The 17,294-nt window shown below is 32.1% G+C and overlaps 1 protein-coding gene across 1 annotated transcript; it reads right to left on the bottom strand.

Annotated features, from left to right (window-relative positions):
- Window positions 1-7,139: 7,139 nt before the first annotated feature.
- Window positions 7,140-16,948, bottom strand: LOC117913229 (transcription factor MYB44-like). Its single transcript, XM_034828188.1, has 3 exons — window positions 16,775-16,948; window positions 7,534-7,984; window positions 7,140-7,297 (listed from the first exon to the last, which is right to left on the bottom strand). The coding sequence occupies exons 1-3, from the start codon at window positions 16,946-16,948 to the stop codon at window positions 7,140-7,142; spliced, it is 783 nt and encodes a 260-aa protein (XP_034684079.1).
- Between the last annotated feature and the right edge of the window lie 346 nt (window positions 16,949-17,294).

Raw genomic sequence — 17,294 nt, 5'->3', positions numbered from 1 at the left:
GTGTCTTATGGTGCATAAATCATATCGAATATGTGCCATTAAAGCACATATTTTGGCTCCAATCAGCTGGAAGACCACCTTAAGTATTGTTCTCTTTCTCTCAAGAGGGTAAGAGCCTAGAGAACTGACTAACCTAAAATTAGAAATGTTCCAAAAGGAATTTTTAATCCAATTAGTTGGAACTAAATAAATAAATGAAGCAATCTTCATGAAAATTCATTCTTTTAAGAAAATCCAAAATCACCAATTGTTGGAAAACAATGCAAGAATATCTCCTAACATATGTAGTATTGTTAGGAACCTCGGATTGCTCCATCTGGGTCCTTGGATCAATAAGGTGGATGTAATATTATTTTAAGCTTCTCTAGATCTAAGCACAATGGAAACATAGTATTAAAAACCAAATTAGATACCAAAGATCTAGAAATGAAAACTTAAACCTATTATCTAAATATTCCCATATCAAATCCAAACTAATGAAGATGTTAAAGCATTGTAGAACTCATCTACTCGATTTCTCCCTTCATGGTTTCTGGCATAAGAGAAAGGTGGGCTTCTCTCTTTCTGTCTCATTAAGGGTGGCTAGAGTTTCTTTCTCTAAAATTTTATAAAACTAAATAGGAAAACTGAAGTTCCTAATCCCTAAGGGGTTTTATATAAACTTCTATATGGGCTTCAGTGACATAAGAGAATGGTGGGCTTCTCTCTCTCCTAAAAGGGTTTCTAGGCTTTCTCTTTCTAGAATCTAAAAAGTAAGGAGATTGAATCTCAAACCCTTAAGGGGGTTTATATAGGCTGCCATGTGAGCTTCAGTGACTTGAGCCCAAATTGGGCTTGGGTCACCTTATCCAACCCACTTGGGTCCTAATTAATTTATTAGTCATATTGGGCTTTAATTAATTAATTAGCATAATCCAAAAAAACCATTATAATATCTAGTGCAACATTATATTTTTACAAAACGTCCTTATACACACTTATGAATTACATACCTAAAATACCCTCAAAACGTGTGCCACCATGAACTAAGAGCTCGAGTGGGGAACACTAGGACCAATAGGAAAATACTAGCTCTCTCATAATCCAATTTAAAATTTGACTCAAAACTTTACTAAAGAGACTCAATTACACTCTAATACCCTATGTAAATAATAACGAGATAAAGCTCGGGTCCGCAACTTATTATCCACACTATATGCAAATTCCTTATGAATCGGTACCCGTAATCTAATAAGGTAGTGTTATCACCTATTAAGCTTACCTCTCTAATATTTGAGTTACAAATCTCACTTATTATGGGATTAACTGACAAAGTCTAACTCCAAGCTACATATGTCAAATTCCAATAAAGGAATTACTACAACCACAAATTTCATGATCACATGTCCTTTGGATCACCCAATGAGATACACTGTCTCAACCCCATGAGATATCATGGTGCCTTTATAGCGAATACATGTTCCCACCAACCTTAATCAATAGTGACCTAATCTATAGGGATATATGATAGCATTAAGGTCTCACTCATAGGTCAAAGCCTTTTGTTGATTTTAGCATAGGTTCAATATCCTCTTAAGGTTGAGAGTTCATGCAACATAGTAGCTTGGTGAATCATGAAAAAATTATATCCTTATGTCATGATTCACTTTAGGTCCTATCTAATGTGTAACCATACACACTAGTTTACTCACTATGGAGAACCCATCCCAACAGTCAAGATAAGCCACCCCTCCAGTTAGGAGTTAATGTACTATAGTCTCTACTAGATTACCCAAATCTAAGAACCAAGTGTGAAGAACTTGTCATCTTACAAGGACCATGATTTTGTATCTTCTATACAACTCTTAATACACTCAAGTCATATACTATGCAAGTGATATGGGTTTCATGCTCAAAATAATATCAAGGCATAAAAGGTATAGGAAGGGGACAATGAAGTCTAATATTGTTACATTATGTATTTTCTATGGGCTTAATCCTAACAAATTTCCACTAGCCTAAAAAGAAAATTTTGAATTATAAAAAGAATCTACTCTACAACTATATCACAACTCTAAGTTCTCATAAAAAGGCAACACTTCTTATCTCCGTGTTTTCTTTTCTTGTGGTACTTTGATTATTTAGATTGTTCATCATCCCACTATTATCACATAACAATATCTTGGATGATACAACCAAGAGAACAACCCTTAACCTAAAAGACTTCCTTTGTTGCTTCAAGATCAACAACAAATACCACTTAGAGTGAACACATACCTAGATGATGGTCTACAAGAGTTGTTATCAGATTGAAAGTCAAATTCTTGTTACCTAAGGAGTACCAACTCATCACAAAGACTCACAAGCATAAAAACCTATGTTCTTTCAACATACTTGAGTATATGCTTGGCATCCATTTGAAGCTCTAATAATGGATTGGACTAATATCTATTCACCATCTTTATAGTAAAAACAAATAATTAGCCTAACACATGGTATCATATACATAAGGCTACCCATTGTAGAAGCATAGGATATTGCCTTAATGTGATATCTTTCCTTAAATGTCTAAGGACACTAATCCTAAGAAAGACAACTCTAAAACTAAAGGATAGTAGACCCTTCTTAGAGTCCTGCATCATGTAATTGACCAAATGTTTGTCGGTGTAGATGACATAGTGCAATTTTCCTATTCTTGCAGTCCCAAGTGGGTTTAATCCTAAGAACATATTATGCCCCTTCTAGATTTTCATCTAGAATTGAGTGGGAAACTAATTATTGATTAATGAAATTATCCCTACATCATTCCCAATAAGTAAATTGTCATCTACCTACAAGAGTTAAGAGCACCACCATGCTTTTCTTCACCTTCTTATAAACATAAGGACCTTTGCCATTAAATTGTTTGGTTGCATCATATAGATGCTAACATCAAGATGACCATTCTACAACACTATCTTGGTATCTAATTTTTATATCTCATAAATGAGATGCACCACAATGGATAGGAGCATTCTAATGGATTAGAGTATGGCTACTGGTGAAAAGGTTGTCCACTATCAGAACAATGTTTCTAACTATAATCTTTTTCTATACTCTAGCCACATAAAACTCAATCTTTACATATACTCCTATGTTCCTCTTGTAGACCAACTTACACCTATGGGTATCCCTTTAAGTGCTTCTATAGGAACCCAGAAATACAAGGATTCTAATTATCCTTTTATAGCTTCTTGTCAAGTATGAGCATCAGTGCTACTCATTCCCCTATCATAATTCGTGGGATACAAATCTCCCACCATGATGAGATACTTATGTATTAAAAGTAATATGAATGATATATGCTTATAACTCTAGATGCATAGTATCTTGTGCAAAAATGGGACTATTTTCTAGTGTATTCCAATCTATATCATTCTTTGTCTTATTACTTATCTTATATTTTTCATTAAAAATTTGGTATTTATGTCGATTAACACCTTTTGATTATCTTGACTATGAAGTAATAACCCTCGAAATCCCCTTAAATACCCTATAAACTGATATACCTCTTAGTTAAAGAATGTATAACATAGTCTTTAAGATATATTCCCAAAAGAATGGGAGAAATGATGTGAAACCAATCATCGAGCTTAGTATGTTTATCAAAGTTTGATTTCTTCTTTTCATTACTCTTTTTTGCAATAGAGTCCCTAGTACAAACAACTAAGATATAATCCCATGCTTCCTAAGGAAATAACCAAACTTATGAAACACCACCTCAATCTAATCGAAGTTCCTTGATATGTTTAGCCAAATAGGTTATGTTATTTCCACCTTAAATTCAAAGAATTTATCCAAGGCATTGGATTTCCTATACATATATACAAACCTAGAGTCATAAAAAAAAAAAGATGAAGTACTCATACCCTCCCATGCATGAACATTAAAAGGTTCATACATGTTAGTATGCACTAACTTTAACATTCATTGGCCCTAAGTCCTTCAATAGTAAGGGTCATCTTGGTCATTTTACCATCTATATAAGATTTGCATATTAGAAGATCTTGTAGAATAAAAAAATCTAGACTTTATTAGTCTTTCGATCCTATTTAGATTAATATAACCTAAGTTTAAATACCAAAAGTTTGATTAATACTATGTTCATTATTGAGATCTAACTATTCTCATTACTTGGTAAATAATGGGCACACATAAAATATAAAATAAAATAAATAGCAATAACTCCTACTAACCGGCACACTATCCTTGCAACTAAAGCAAAGGTAGGTACAATCCTATCATATAACTTTCTTATTTTTTGAAAACCTTTTTAAAATTATAGATAGTGTGGGCCTAGCATCAATCCATCATAATTGGTGAAATTTTCATGTGCTTTTCAAAATTGGAAATAAATTTTCATGCATTTTTCAAAATTGAAAATTTACTTGAATTAGAATGTGCATGGATAGAAAATTTTATTTTAAGAAAAAGATAAGTTGGAAAAGGATTAAGAGCTCTCTTTCTTTTTCAAAATTAATTTTTATAGGTTTTACTTCAATTTAAAATCTTCTTAAATCCTTGAGATCTCTAAGAATAAAAATTTTCATTTTAAGGAAAAGCTCTCAAGTTTCTAGAGCTTATAAAATGAGTTTTTTTTCTTATTTTGCAGAAGATTCTAATTTAGGAAAATAAGTTAATTTTGGAAATTTATAATTAATAATTTATAATTAAGAAGGCTATAAAAATAAGTGTTATAAAGAAAAGTATTTTGCTACTTTAGTAAATTTTCATGAGAAGATTTTTCCAAAGTTATTGATGTAAATTGGTTGTTGCTAATAAGGATTTTATTCTTTTTGGAACTGCCCTATTGGTTTAGATAGGTGGTTCTTTAGGCTCCCCTTTCCCAAGAAAAGAAGGACTATGTTTAGATAAGGAAAGTTCAATAACAAAGAAATTAAGAGCAATTTTCATTTAGCACAAGCATTCCAATTTAGGTAATTAGGTTTTGAAAAATCTCATGATATAGATTTTATGATAAAAAGGGTTACCAAAATATTCTTTGAAATTTTTGGTAATTTAATGGGAAAAATATATTTTGAAAGTACTTTTTGAAATAAAGCGTTTGATTCTTTTTAAGGAAATAAACATTTTTTGAAAGTTTTTCATAGAGAATATTTTATCAATTAAAGAATTACTAAATGTTTTGTCTTTTCGTAGTATTTAATGGAATAAATTCCTATGAAGTTTTTATCTGTAAGAATATTTATTAAATTGGAAAAGTATAGGAATAAGTAAATTTGTGAGGAATTTTGAATATGAGAACCGAAGTTCCTTATGGATAAGGTACTCTCAAGATTGTCAAAATCTCAAATTGATAATTTCTTTATTACATTAGGGTTTCTAGTTTGGAAAATAAATATTTTGAAAAATTTAATTAGAGATAATTTATCATTAAGGGTTATTACCAAAAGGCTTAGTAATTTGATGGAAATAAATTTCTTTGAAAATTTTTCCTAGATAAAATATTTATTAATTGAAATTGTGTAGAAAATGAGAATTTTTATAAAAATAGATTTAAAAATTTTAAGAGTAGATATTTTATCAAAATTTATTTTTGGACAAAATACTCTCATGCTAATTTTAAATTTTCCATGTAGACGTTCTCCTATTACATTAGGTTTCCAATTAGGAAATAAATATTTTTAGAAAATTTCAAAGAAGGTAATTTATTCACTAAGATAATTATTAATGTTTTTTAAATGCTCTTATTTATTGCAAAAGATTAAGTGGCAGAGGGCCTTTGGCAAGCCCACAACTTCCATTGTCAAGCTCATCTTGATTGGGTTCATCATCACCAGTCCTACTATAGGTTAGGTCTCAGGAATCAAGAAACATGGACTCTTCAAATGGATAAGACTAGGCATGTTTGTAGTGGAAGCAACCACCCTCAAGGTGAGGTTCCTTGGTGACATTCTCCATTCTCAAGCTCTGAATATACTCAACTAATTTATTAACTCCCAATGTTTAGGTGATATCAATTCCTAATAGACTATAAGATTTTAGACAAGTAGTTTCATTGCAATTTCTCCTTCACCCAATCTTACGTATAAATACCACCTCCCAATTTTCATACAATTGGACCCAAAAGGTTAGTTCAAGGTAGACAATCACTTAATCTTTTTCCACTTTTTTAATGCAAGATTTTTATTTTATTTTTTACACTGATGCATGGAAAAATGCACATAATTACCATTCTTTTGCTTTTGTAATGGATTTCAACTTATGACTCCTTGACCAATTAGTCTAAGGCAAATTGATTAAAACTCATGGAAATATTATGAAAAACTCTTATAAATGATATAAGAAGTATAATAAATATTTTGACATTATTTTGTTGAAAAAATTGATATATGTATGATATAATTTGTGATATTCACTAATAACATTCAAATTTTGAAAACATATTTTATATCCATCTATCTAATTTTGATATATTCAATGACACAAAAGAAATGATGATCCATGTAAGTATTTTTTATTTTAAAATATTGATAATTTTATTTATAAATTTATATATCTATCATATGAAAGACGCGAAAAATAAAATTATTTATTTATAATAATTTTATTCTAATTAATTTATAATATTTGTATATACAAAAAATATATATTAATTTATCCATATATAATTTATAATATAAATATATAAATTTAATAATAAGTATATTGCTAGTGTGGTGGCATAAATATCCTTTTGTAAACTAAAGGTCTTGGGTTCAATTCCCATCCTTCCAATTCATTTCAATTCTTTTGAGCACAAACTACAATCCCACATCAACTATACACAACACCCAAAATGGGTATTTAAACATCAAGCTAAGATAACCCATGAAAGTCCAAAGCGTAGTGGGAATAGGGATGGCAATAGGGCGGGCTTTTTCGGGTACCCGTCCCACCCCGCTCGCCCCTAACGGGATGGGGTTAAATTTTATTAAATAGGTTTGGGACGGGTTTGGGAATGGTTTAAAAAACCCGGAGCTGGTTCAGGGCGGGTTCGGGTACTGCCCCGCCCCGCCCCGGTTATATATAAAATTAATCCAGCGTGGGTATTCCTTGATTCCTCGTCCAAGCACACTTTTGCCCTTTAACTCTTCCACTGTTCTGGGTATAGTAGCTCACTAGAGAGGACACGAAGAGATGAACCAGAATAGGAAGCTGGCCCAGAAATCTTCGTCGTTCCACTCCGGTATTCCGATGACTATGGCCCCGCAGGCGGAGCTTCGCTGTCCGAAGACCTTACCAGACCTGCTCATAGGAGTGTCTCTGGCTAAAACAACTTTCCTCGAAAACAAAAAACAGCTAACAAAAGAATAACAAAAGTTTGTTTTTTTTTTTTCTCGGTTCCCAAACAACTCTACTGCTCATCTCAATCGCCTATGCCAATGCGATTAATGGCAACATTTATGATATTTCCCTCACTCTATGAGCATATCCTATTGATTTCAAGTCCTGACATGTAGTTCCTCACTTCAGTCTTGATCATGTCTTATACTATAAGGAAAAAGTTTGTACCAAAGGTCATCGACTCAGGATTCTCCGGCATAGCGAAGGTTAGAGCTGATTGATTATCTGGAGACGCCACCTTGTTATGGTGAGGAGCAGAATCGAGAGGTGGAGATTCGTACTCATTCTCGTAAGTCTTAGTTCTTGGGAGGGAGAGGGTGAGCACTGTTGGAGGATCGTCTTTCTTCGAGGATGGCTCAAACTGCTGAGGAGGCACTTGGACCGCTCCAGTTCTTGCCATAGGTCGATACAAATTTGGAGAAGAAACTATGGGAAAGCCAGTGTTGTTTACATCAGATCCAGTAGGACTGCTAGGGCTTAAGCAAAGCCCCGTTGTTGCCATCGAGGGGCCGCCACTGCTCGATTGCCTCTTCTCAGGCCGCGATCCTTCGTTATCAACCGGCACAGGCGTCAACACTTTTTCTATCTCCACCGCGAACTTCCTCTTCAAAGTCGAGTTCTAGTGGTTCTTGATTGTAGTTCAGTTTAGAAAGTAAGCCCTCTCTCATCGGTTTCAATTATGAATTAAAAAAAAATTAAATGAGACAGGACGGGGTAGGTATGGGAATTTATCATACCCGCCCCGCCCCGTTTAATTTTTTAAATGGGACGAGGATGGTATTTGTTTTGAATAAACGGGGTGGAGTTGGGATGGGGGCGACCCGTCTCGAACCCGCCCCGTTGTCATTCCTAATTGGGAAGTTCAAGGGGTTGTATGGGCCATATAAAATTCTGTGGTGCAAATCGGGTCTTAAACCCAAAATATTAGGAAAATATTGGTATTCTATGGATAAATTGTCAATAAATTGGCTCTTTCATGGAAATATCAACCCAAAATATTAGGAAAATATTGGTATTCTTTGGATAAATTGTCAATAAATTGGCTCTTTCATGGAATACCACCAAAACCTTACTAGATAGAGTCTCCTATTCTCAAGGGAATATGATAGGTGTCAAATATATTCCTAGTCTACTTTGAGAGATGCTAGAAGAAGATTGTAAGGAAAAAGCCTTAAAAATAGGGACTTTGTGTAACATTTTGATTTCATTATATTTGATATCTATTTTTTCCTTTACCATCATATTTTTATAATGATATATCTAAGCATTCTATCTTAATTACTTGTACTATACATGACAAGTGTATTAGGAATTTCACAAAAAAAAAATTCAAGTCATGGGTTCTTTACAAGTTGATAAGCTTGTTCAAGGATAGTTTATGGACCTAAGTAATCCATTAGCATAGCGCACTACTTTCTAGTTAGTGGAATGTCTTTTCTTGGTCATCATAATGAGTTTTCTATGGTGAGTGTATTGGTATGTATCGTTACACATTGAACAAGACCTACTAATAGTCATGAATAATGGTTATTAGGTTGTCATGACCTAGAATGAAAATATCGATTTTGACATATATATCAGTAACTTGATTTTACGAATATATTATAATATATTGGGAAATAATGATGGATATTTTGATATAAAATATCAATATGGTGAAAATTGATCAAAATTTGTGAAAATATTGGAAAACTTCTTAAAAATGATGTATATATATATATATATATTATGTATTATAATTGATACATGAAGAAATTAATATATGAATTATATAATTTGTAACATATTATAATAGTCGGTGGTATTTAAAAATCCATTTGAATACTAAAATGATAATTTATTGAATTTGAAAATAAATTTAATATTATAATGATGATTTACCTACTTTATAATATATATGTACAATTATTATATGTGTATTTAATTCATGATTTTTATGCTTTTAATAATAAATAAATGGAATTTAATTTGAAAATAAATAATTAAAATCAATATATTTATTAAAAATTTATTTCAACATTTTATTTTTTAAAATACATATAAAATATGTGTAAACATAAAATACATTATATATATAAAATTTAGGTAAAATATATAAAATGTAGGACACAATATTAAACAAAGGCAAGGTTGGCCTAATGGCGTGTGGGTTGCCTTTTTAAAACTTGTAGAACCAAAGTTTGAGTCCCCATGCCACAAAGCAAAAATCTCATTTTTCTAACTTTAACACTTAATGAGCTTTGACTTTCGAAAAATTAGGAAAATCTTAATAAATCAATGGAAAATAGGTGAAAAAAAACGCAATAAATGAGGGAAAAAATCTTGAAATATCGAGTGTTGGATATATCCACCCCCATTTTGTGTTGGGATCCATCGACACTCAAAATATTGAGGATATATTAGTGATATATCTCGATATTTTAAACTCTGGTCATGACTTCTCCAAGCTACTATGTTGCATGAGTTCTCACACTTGAGAGAATATTATGCAAGTGTTGAAGTGAGTAGTTACTTTAACCTATGGGTTAGATCCTAGAGTGATCATATATTTCCTATTAATTGGGTGACTACTGATCAAGGTATGTGACAACATATATTCTTAATACAGGTACCATGATATCTCATGGGTTTAAGACAATATGTCTCCTTAGGTAATCCCAAGGATTTGTGTTTGTCAAATCTATTATTATAGTAATCCCTTATGTGGGATTTAACATATGCCTTTTATGGACAAGAGTATATCAGTTAATCATAATATAAAACAATATGAGACTAAAAAATTGGAGGTAATTTTGAGAAGTTGATAGCTATTACCTAATTGAATTCCAAATATTAGTTTATGGTAAACTTGCATGTTATGAATAGTAGATTATGAACCTAAGTTTTATATCTCAAATTAATGTCATAGGATATTGGAATATAATTGACTCTCTTTATTGAAGTATTGAATTAACTTTACAACTAGATTTTGTGGGAGCCACTATTTTTCAATGGGTTCCAATACTCGAGCTCACACCCTTTGGTGTTGTTGTTTTGTTTGAAAGAATTTTCTATTTAATTACAAGTGTACATAAGGGTGTAAAAATATAAGCAAATAAGTGCTTTTGCATATTGCGCAAATTTGCTCAAGTACATATAATTAAGTAGCTTGTGGGCGTCTAATTAAGCGATTTACTTCATTGGAGCCCAATGAACTAATTAATTAAATAGAACCCATTTTGACTAAATTAGGTGATCTAAACCTATAGGGCGGGCTCAAGGTACTTAATCTCAATTTTAGTTTATATAAACTCTCTTAAGGTTTAGGGTTAAATGCACTATTATCTTCCACATCGAGACCCTAGCCTCCATTCCCTCAATGGGAGAATACCACCCTTCTCTAGTACTTAAATCTAAAGAAAGCAAGACATCGGGTGGAAGATTTACTAGGTGTTTGAGACATCCTTAATGGATTGGAAAAATGAATGGGACCATCCAAACAAAAAGGTATGTTTATAGTATACACTCTAGTAAATTGTTACAGTTATTTGTTTCCGTTTACTTAGGATCATGGGCACATACTTCCTTTTGTGATCTAGGGTTCATCCCATAAGAAGATTTATAAAGAAAATAACTAACAAAGACACTAAACTAAAAATAGAAAAAGAGGTAAAATTATTGATACTAAATTTGAAAACTTGGATAATCTAAAAGATAATTCATAAAAGCTAAGTTCCTAAGATAACTCAAATTTCAGAACTCTATCAATTAAAAAAAAAAAGATATTTATCCTCAACAATGATGCCATTTTTTTTTATACCAATTACTCTTTTTTGAAATATAATAATATTTATTATCATAGAAATCCTAGTCAAAATACATAAGAGAGAGCTACAATGTGCAATATCCAAATATCATCCTCTAAGACCGACATAGATTATTGTTTTAACTAATTATAAATCAAACAAAGTGATTCCTAATTAAAAGATCAACTCTTGAATTATTAATTAAACTTAATTTAGATTTGGGAAGCAAGATGGAGCAAATCCTAGGTCTAAGATTTAGGACGAAGGTCACTTTGAGATCAAATTAAGTCTTACGACCAATTTGCATCCAAAACCTAAATTTATTCCTTTTATATGTTAATCACTAGACTAAATGAGTTAGATAGGCTAATTTAGTTTCATGTTCATATATTCAAATCACTGGTACATCTTGCAGATTTGACTTTAGATTTAATAATAATATATTAAATTAAGTTAATTAATGATCAAATGGTGTTGAATCCTTATATTGTATCTCATCTAATCCAAACTACATATAGGATCTCATTCTCTCAAAATAATCATCAAACCCTAATAAACTAAACTACATTATAGATCAAGGATCTTCTTGTCTCATGTTTAAGAATTCACATTCAAAATCTTAATTGAATAAGAAATCTAAAAGAAAAGAGCAATAGTATCCAAAGTATGAATATGCAATCAAATGTAAAAAGAAGATTGTAACCTAATGATGAAAAATACATATAACCAAACCCTAAAAAGACATGTGCCCTAATCCCACATTGGCCACCTAACAAAAATAGAGTTTAATAAGCTAAAATTACAAAATAAAATGTAAAATTCAAATTTTAGTTGACACTAGTAACAAACTTTGGCAAAACCAACTTTAGCATGTTGAAATTGGAATTTTGATGTGGAAGGCTATTTCTCTCCAAGCTTGATATTTAAATTCAATTTTGAATCTTCCAAAATCGGTTTTCTAACATGAGCCTCTGCCAAATCACCCATCATTCTTCTCCCACATCAGTTCTGAAATCAGTTGAATTGAGTTTAGTTTTTGGCATTTGTAACGTCTAGATTTGGGCACCAATCAGGTGGCTTCTAGTTTAATGGAATGGCTGCACGTTCTGTGAGGCTCTTTCCCTATACATATATTCGGGACCCATTTCCCCTCATTTTTCGCATTCAAATTGGAAGTGAATGCCTGTTAGAGGAGCGTCTTTATAGTTTGGGCGTCCCTGCAGTACGGCTTGTTACAAGTTACAACATCGCAGTGCTTTTACTTTAGTGTAAGCCTATTGATTCAGATTGAAAGGTGAACTGCTCGCTATTTCTTTGTATAGTTAATCAAATTAATCATCGATATTCTCAAATAGTTTATGTTTTAAAACTCCCTCTTTTTTCGCTTGTTTTCTTCCCTATCAATTTGCACTGAAAGAAAGAAAGAAATTTAGCATCAATTCAAGTATTCAGATGAACAAATTACAAATTTATTTTAAGTCAGTTGAAAATGATACATACCGTGAGACCTCAAGGTCAATAGCTAAAACAAAAATGAAATTTGAGACGTTTCTCATTTTGAAAATGTAAAATAATAGAAAAGTAAATTAATTTTCAGTCTACACTGATCTTGATATTCTTGGATTCCTTTTTCCAAATAATTTTCTACATAATAACCGAAGGGGTCAATCTCATGCAGTGGGGGAGTTACATCACAGGTGCATTAATAGATAAACCATATTCCAATCAATAGGTTGGTATGTCACTGAACACTGACAATAAAATTGAGTACCCAAAACCAGGACTGTGTCAGCTGATGACATGGTGAATAGATGGCGACTAGACCATGTCCCAAAAGTTCTCCCTCCTGCTCGTAAAGGGGGCCATGCATACCTCATCTTAGCGTTCGACAGGTGTAGGTTTCAGGCTCAACCACGAGTTGGGGAAGCCATGGCCATGCACTAATTGACCCTACATTGCATAGACATAAAACCACTTGAAATGGCCTTAGAGGTCCTTATTTTTCAGGGTACTTGGTCTGTTAATGTCCTTATCCGGCAGGAGCCGGAGTTTCAGACGGCATGCATGATGCGTCACGTGTGACACCATATGCCATAAATTGTGTTGTCATTGTCTAGGATATTAATTAGGTATAGGCTACTATGTAGTGTTTTAATACTGAGAGAGTAAATTAATAAACGTGGTGTTGGTTTGTCTATGTGTTGATATATTATGTGTCATTTTCGGTGTCTTCTGTTATGTGCACACTCTAGGATATGTGCAAGTAATTAGTCTTTTGTGCCGAGCCCTGGAAATGAGAAGAGGAATAAGGGTGCAAGCTCACGTGTACTGTTGGCCATCTACACTACTTGTTCCAGACAAAAGTGGGATGGTTGAAAAGCCATGCCCAACCGGCCTCCCTCCATTATAGACATCCATTCAATTTATGGCTGACAATGATTTGAGTAGGGACGACTAAGAAATAATTTTGCAGTTGTACAGGTGAGTTAAATAATGTGCATGCTGTTTGAAGCCTTTGAAGAACCCCCATCCAACATCCAATGCTTGGCTAACTTGTAGGCGGATTTGGTAAAACTTATAAATAAATAATGTTTAATGAATTAAAATGATTTAAGTTAAAATATTATGTTTAAAGTATTAAATTATGTTAAATGGTAAAACTAATTTATCAAAACCATTTTTAATTTTAAATTGTAATTGTAACATCCCTACCTTGATTTTAGGGGTGTTTATGTATTTTGAAAATTTAGAAAGACCTAAGTTTAGTGGTATTTATTTTTTAAAAAGACCTAAATTTAGAGGTATTTATTATTTTGAAAATTTAAAAAGATTTACCTTGATTTTAGCAATATTCATATTAAAAAAACAATAACAATGGTGCCTTGGCCTCTAAGTGTGGGGTGTTATAGAGTGATATTAGAGCCATGGGATAAGGTTTATAGACTTATTTGCTTATTTGGGATTGAGTTAGAAAATGTGTAACGATTCGTTCCCACTTGTTCATAAAATTTTTCACTTGTTTATAAGTTTCCATTTTTTTTGAGTAAATAAGTTATCCTTATTAAAGTTTTTTCATTATACCATGTAATAAAGTTATTTGTAGGAAAGAGAAAAGAAATAAATGAAAGATTAACCAATAAAGAAATATAACGTAAAAAGATTATGAAATAAAATCAAAGTAATTAAGAATTTTTTAATGATATATTTTTTTAAAAATTATTATTATTATTATTATTATTATTATTATTATTTTGTGAGATACTTGATTTCTTAATGAAAGTGTTATAATGATGTAAAATATAATAATCTGAAAAAAAAAATTGTAATGAGGAAAGTATGTAAGATACTTTAATTTTAGAGATATTTATGTATTTTGAAACTTTTAAAATATTTACCTTGATTTTAGGATATTCATTTTTTAAAAAATAAATTATAAGTAAGATATTTGTTGTCTTTAAAGTCTATCATCCTTATCTTGTTATGTCATCTCCATATTATGAAAAACTGAAAAGATCAAATATAAAGAAAGAGAGAAAAATTGTTTATACAATTTAAAGGTGTGGATTAATTCTTTCAAGAATTTGAGTGACTTCTTAGAGGTAAGGGTTAATATTGCAAGAAGTCATTTTTATAATTCTCTACCTATTTTTCATCTAATTTTGGAAGTATCAAAATATTTGAATTCTCTAAAGTGGATGAACTAATATTTTTCTAAAATATGTTTTGATTTGTTCCTTAATTTATTAAATAAATTGGGAATGTGTGGACCCCGCATTTCGTGCTCATGCGTTTCCCACTCGATGGCGAGCTCGATTTTAATTTGAAATTTTGATTTTATTTATTGTTTGAAAATGACTTGGAGTCGCCACTTATTTTTGTTTTATTTTTGAAGGGTAAACAAAATAAGAAAGAAAAACCCTAAGTGTGACTCCTTGTTTCGGAAAAGGTGGTCTGTGAAAAACCGGATCGGGTTCGAGGGTCAAGTTACTTATCGGGAAGGTACGGTAAAGACCGTAACACCCTTCTAAGTCCCTAAAGTCGGGTCTCTACTAATAAAATGAAGCAATCATGACAATTGATGAGGGAATCAATGAATACTCAGAGTGATCATGCACATGTGAGAATCGGGACACTCAATAAAGAATCGACCGAAGTGAGAACGGGGCATACCTTGGCATCAATCAATCAATGCGCTATCAAGAAAAAGGGTTAGTACACAATTAAAAGAATAATCTCATGCATGTCATAGAGCAGAATCAATTAATCATGTGTGATAATCAAATCAATCAATCATAAAATCACTTATGTAGGGTCCCCACCAAAGCCCATATCGATCTTGCATGAATTAATATCACAAATTCCATTATTTTGGAATTATGAAAATTGTCTCCGTGCTTATTAAAAATTAAGAGAAACATAAAGTTATTTGAAAACCAGAGTGGAATTAAAAACGTTCGAAAGAAAAACTAGATTTTTGAAATTTATTTAAAAATTGGAGTCTCGAGAATTATTTGAAAATTGGAATTTAGGAATTAACTTTAGGAATTGGAATTTAGGAATTAAATTTAAAAGAAATTGGAATGTTGAAAATTATTTGAGAGTTTGGAACTTTGAAAATTAAACTTAAGAATTAAAATCTTTTTTAAAAAAAAACTTAAATTTGGGAATTGAAACCTTAGAAAATTATTTTGGGAATGGAAGTTATAAAGATTAAATTTAGGAAATAAAACTTTAGGAAATTAACAATATGAAAGTTAATTGATATCAAAACATGAAGAATAACAATGATAATAAAATAAATAAATAAATAAAAACGTGGTGGTTGAATGGTTTTACCAAGACAATGTACCCTTTGACCAAAAAATGATGGATTAAGAGCATGGCTTTTTGGGTTGCATGGGAATAAAGGTGGGCACGTGTCTTAAGCCAACTTTTGTGTCTTTTCAGCATTCATCCATTTAAAAGGGCCACAACAGTACATGACTTTTGCTCCAGTTCAGGTTATATAGGCTTTGCAGCTAGCATACAAGCACTTTGGTGCCTTGTGTTCCGAGCTCCCTAGTAGACACCACAATCAGTGCTTGCAGATTATTTTATTTTATTATTATTATTATTATTTCAGTGTTCACCACTGAAAATATCAATAGTAAAAGCCTTTCCAAAACCTGTCTGAGCATGAAGTATGCTATCACGAATAGAAAGAAGAACTGAGCAGTTGGAAGATAAGCCATTAGACTCATAGAAATGAAGAAGGAATCGAGCCATTTACAAGAGTAAAAATCAAGGACAGTAGAGAGAACAAAAACAGAACATGTATATAAGAGAGAGAAAAAAAATAAAAATAAAAGAAACATCATCTCCAAAAATCAAAGCAGTTATGGATCTTTGCCCAAAATATTCCAGAATAGAGAAATGCATAAATAAACTTCAAAAGTCAAGAGGAAACCCATGAACAGAGGGAAACAAGGGAGAACCGCTCATAACGGAAAGCGTAAAGCGGATTAAAAAAAAAAATACCTGGACTCAGAAAATGGTGGTAAATGGACCCTTCACCACCTACCTCAGCCTGCTCTCTGTTTCTCTCTTTCCTCCAGATTTTTTTTTTCTCTAAAAAAAAACCCTACTTCTCCCTCCCGCTCACTCCAGCTCTCCTTTCCTTCCTTGATCCTTTTCTCCCTTACAGACATTCCCCCTCTCAAAAGATATCCACTGCCTCCTAAAATCCGCTCTCCCTGGAAAAGCTGCACCTGTTTCCCTGTTTCTGCAATCAGCAGCATGGCTTCCTTCATCAGCAGCATGGCGTCTCTTGGAGTTGGTCCCACGCATGGAGAGGGGTCCCCCCCACACCTCTCGGGTGCTGCCAACTCCTCTAATATATATAAAAAAAACTAAATACCCCTTGGCTCTTCAAAGGGGGTCTACAGAATGTCATGATTTTTTATGTATTATTGTACAAGTGATCATTAATTTATTATAATGGTTTTAAAACTCTAGTTATTAGTAGCTCAGATAAGTTGTTGACTTTCATTACACTTGATGGGGATAATGATGTCGTGCAACCCTAGCCTATAAGTGTGTTATTGGTCTTTGATATACCATTGACTGGAAATTGTTCCCGTAAGAAGAATAACTAGAGGCTAGTCA

Source organism: Vitis riparia, chromosome 4 (assembly GCF_004353265.1).
Source record: "Vitis riparia cultivar Riparia Gloire de Montpellier isolate 1030 chromosome 4, EGFV_Vit.rip_1.0, whole genome shotgun sequence".
Classification (NCBI taxonomy): Eukaryota; Viridiplantae; Streptophyta; class Magnoliopsida; order Vitales; family Vitaceae; genus Vitis; species Vitis riparia.
Note: the sequence above shows the minus strand (reverse complement) of the source record. Positions and strands in the feature narration are given on the sequence as shown.

Coding starts and splice junctions, on each gene's coding strand:
- LOC117913229 (XM_034828188.1), bottom strand. CDS start 16,948: ATGCTGCTGATGAAGGAAGCCATGCTGCTGATTGCAGAAACAGGGAAA. Junction 7,985..16,774: donor GGAGTGAGCGGGAGGGAGAA/GTAGGGTTTTTT, acceptor AAGAACCACTAG/AACTCGACTTTGAAGAGGAA. Junction 7,298..7,533: donor TCCTGAGTCGATGACCTTTG/GTACAAACTTTT, acceptor TTTCGAGGAAAG/TTGTTTTAGCCAGAGACACT.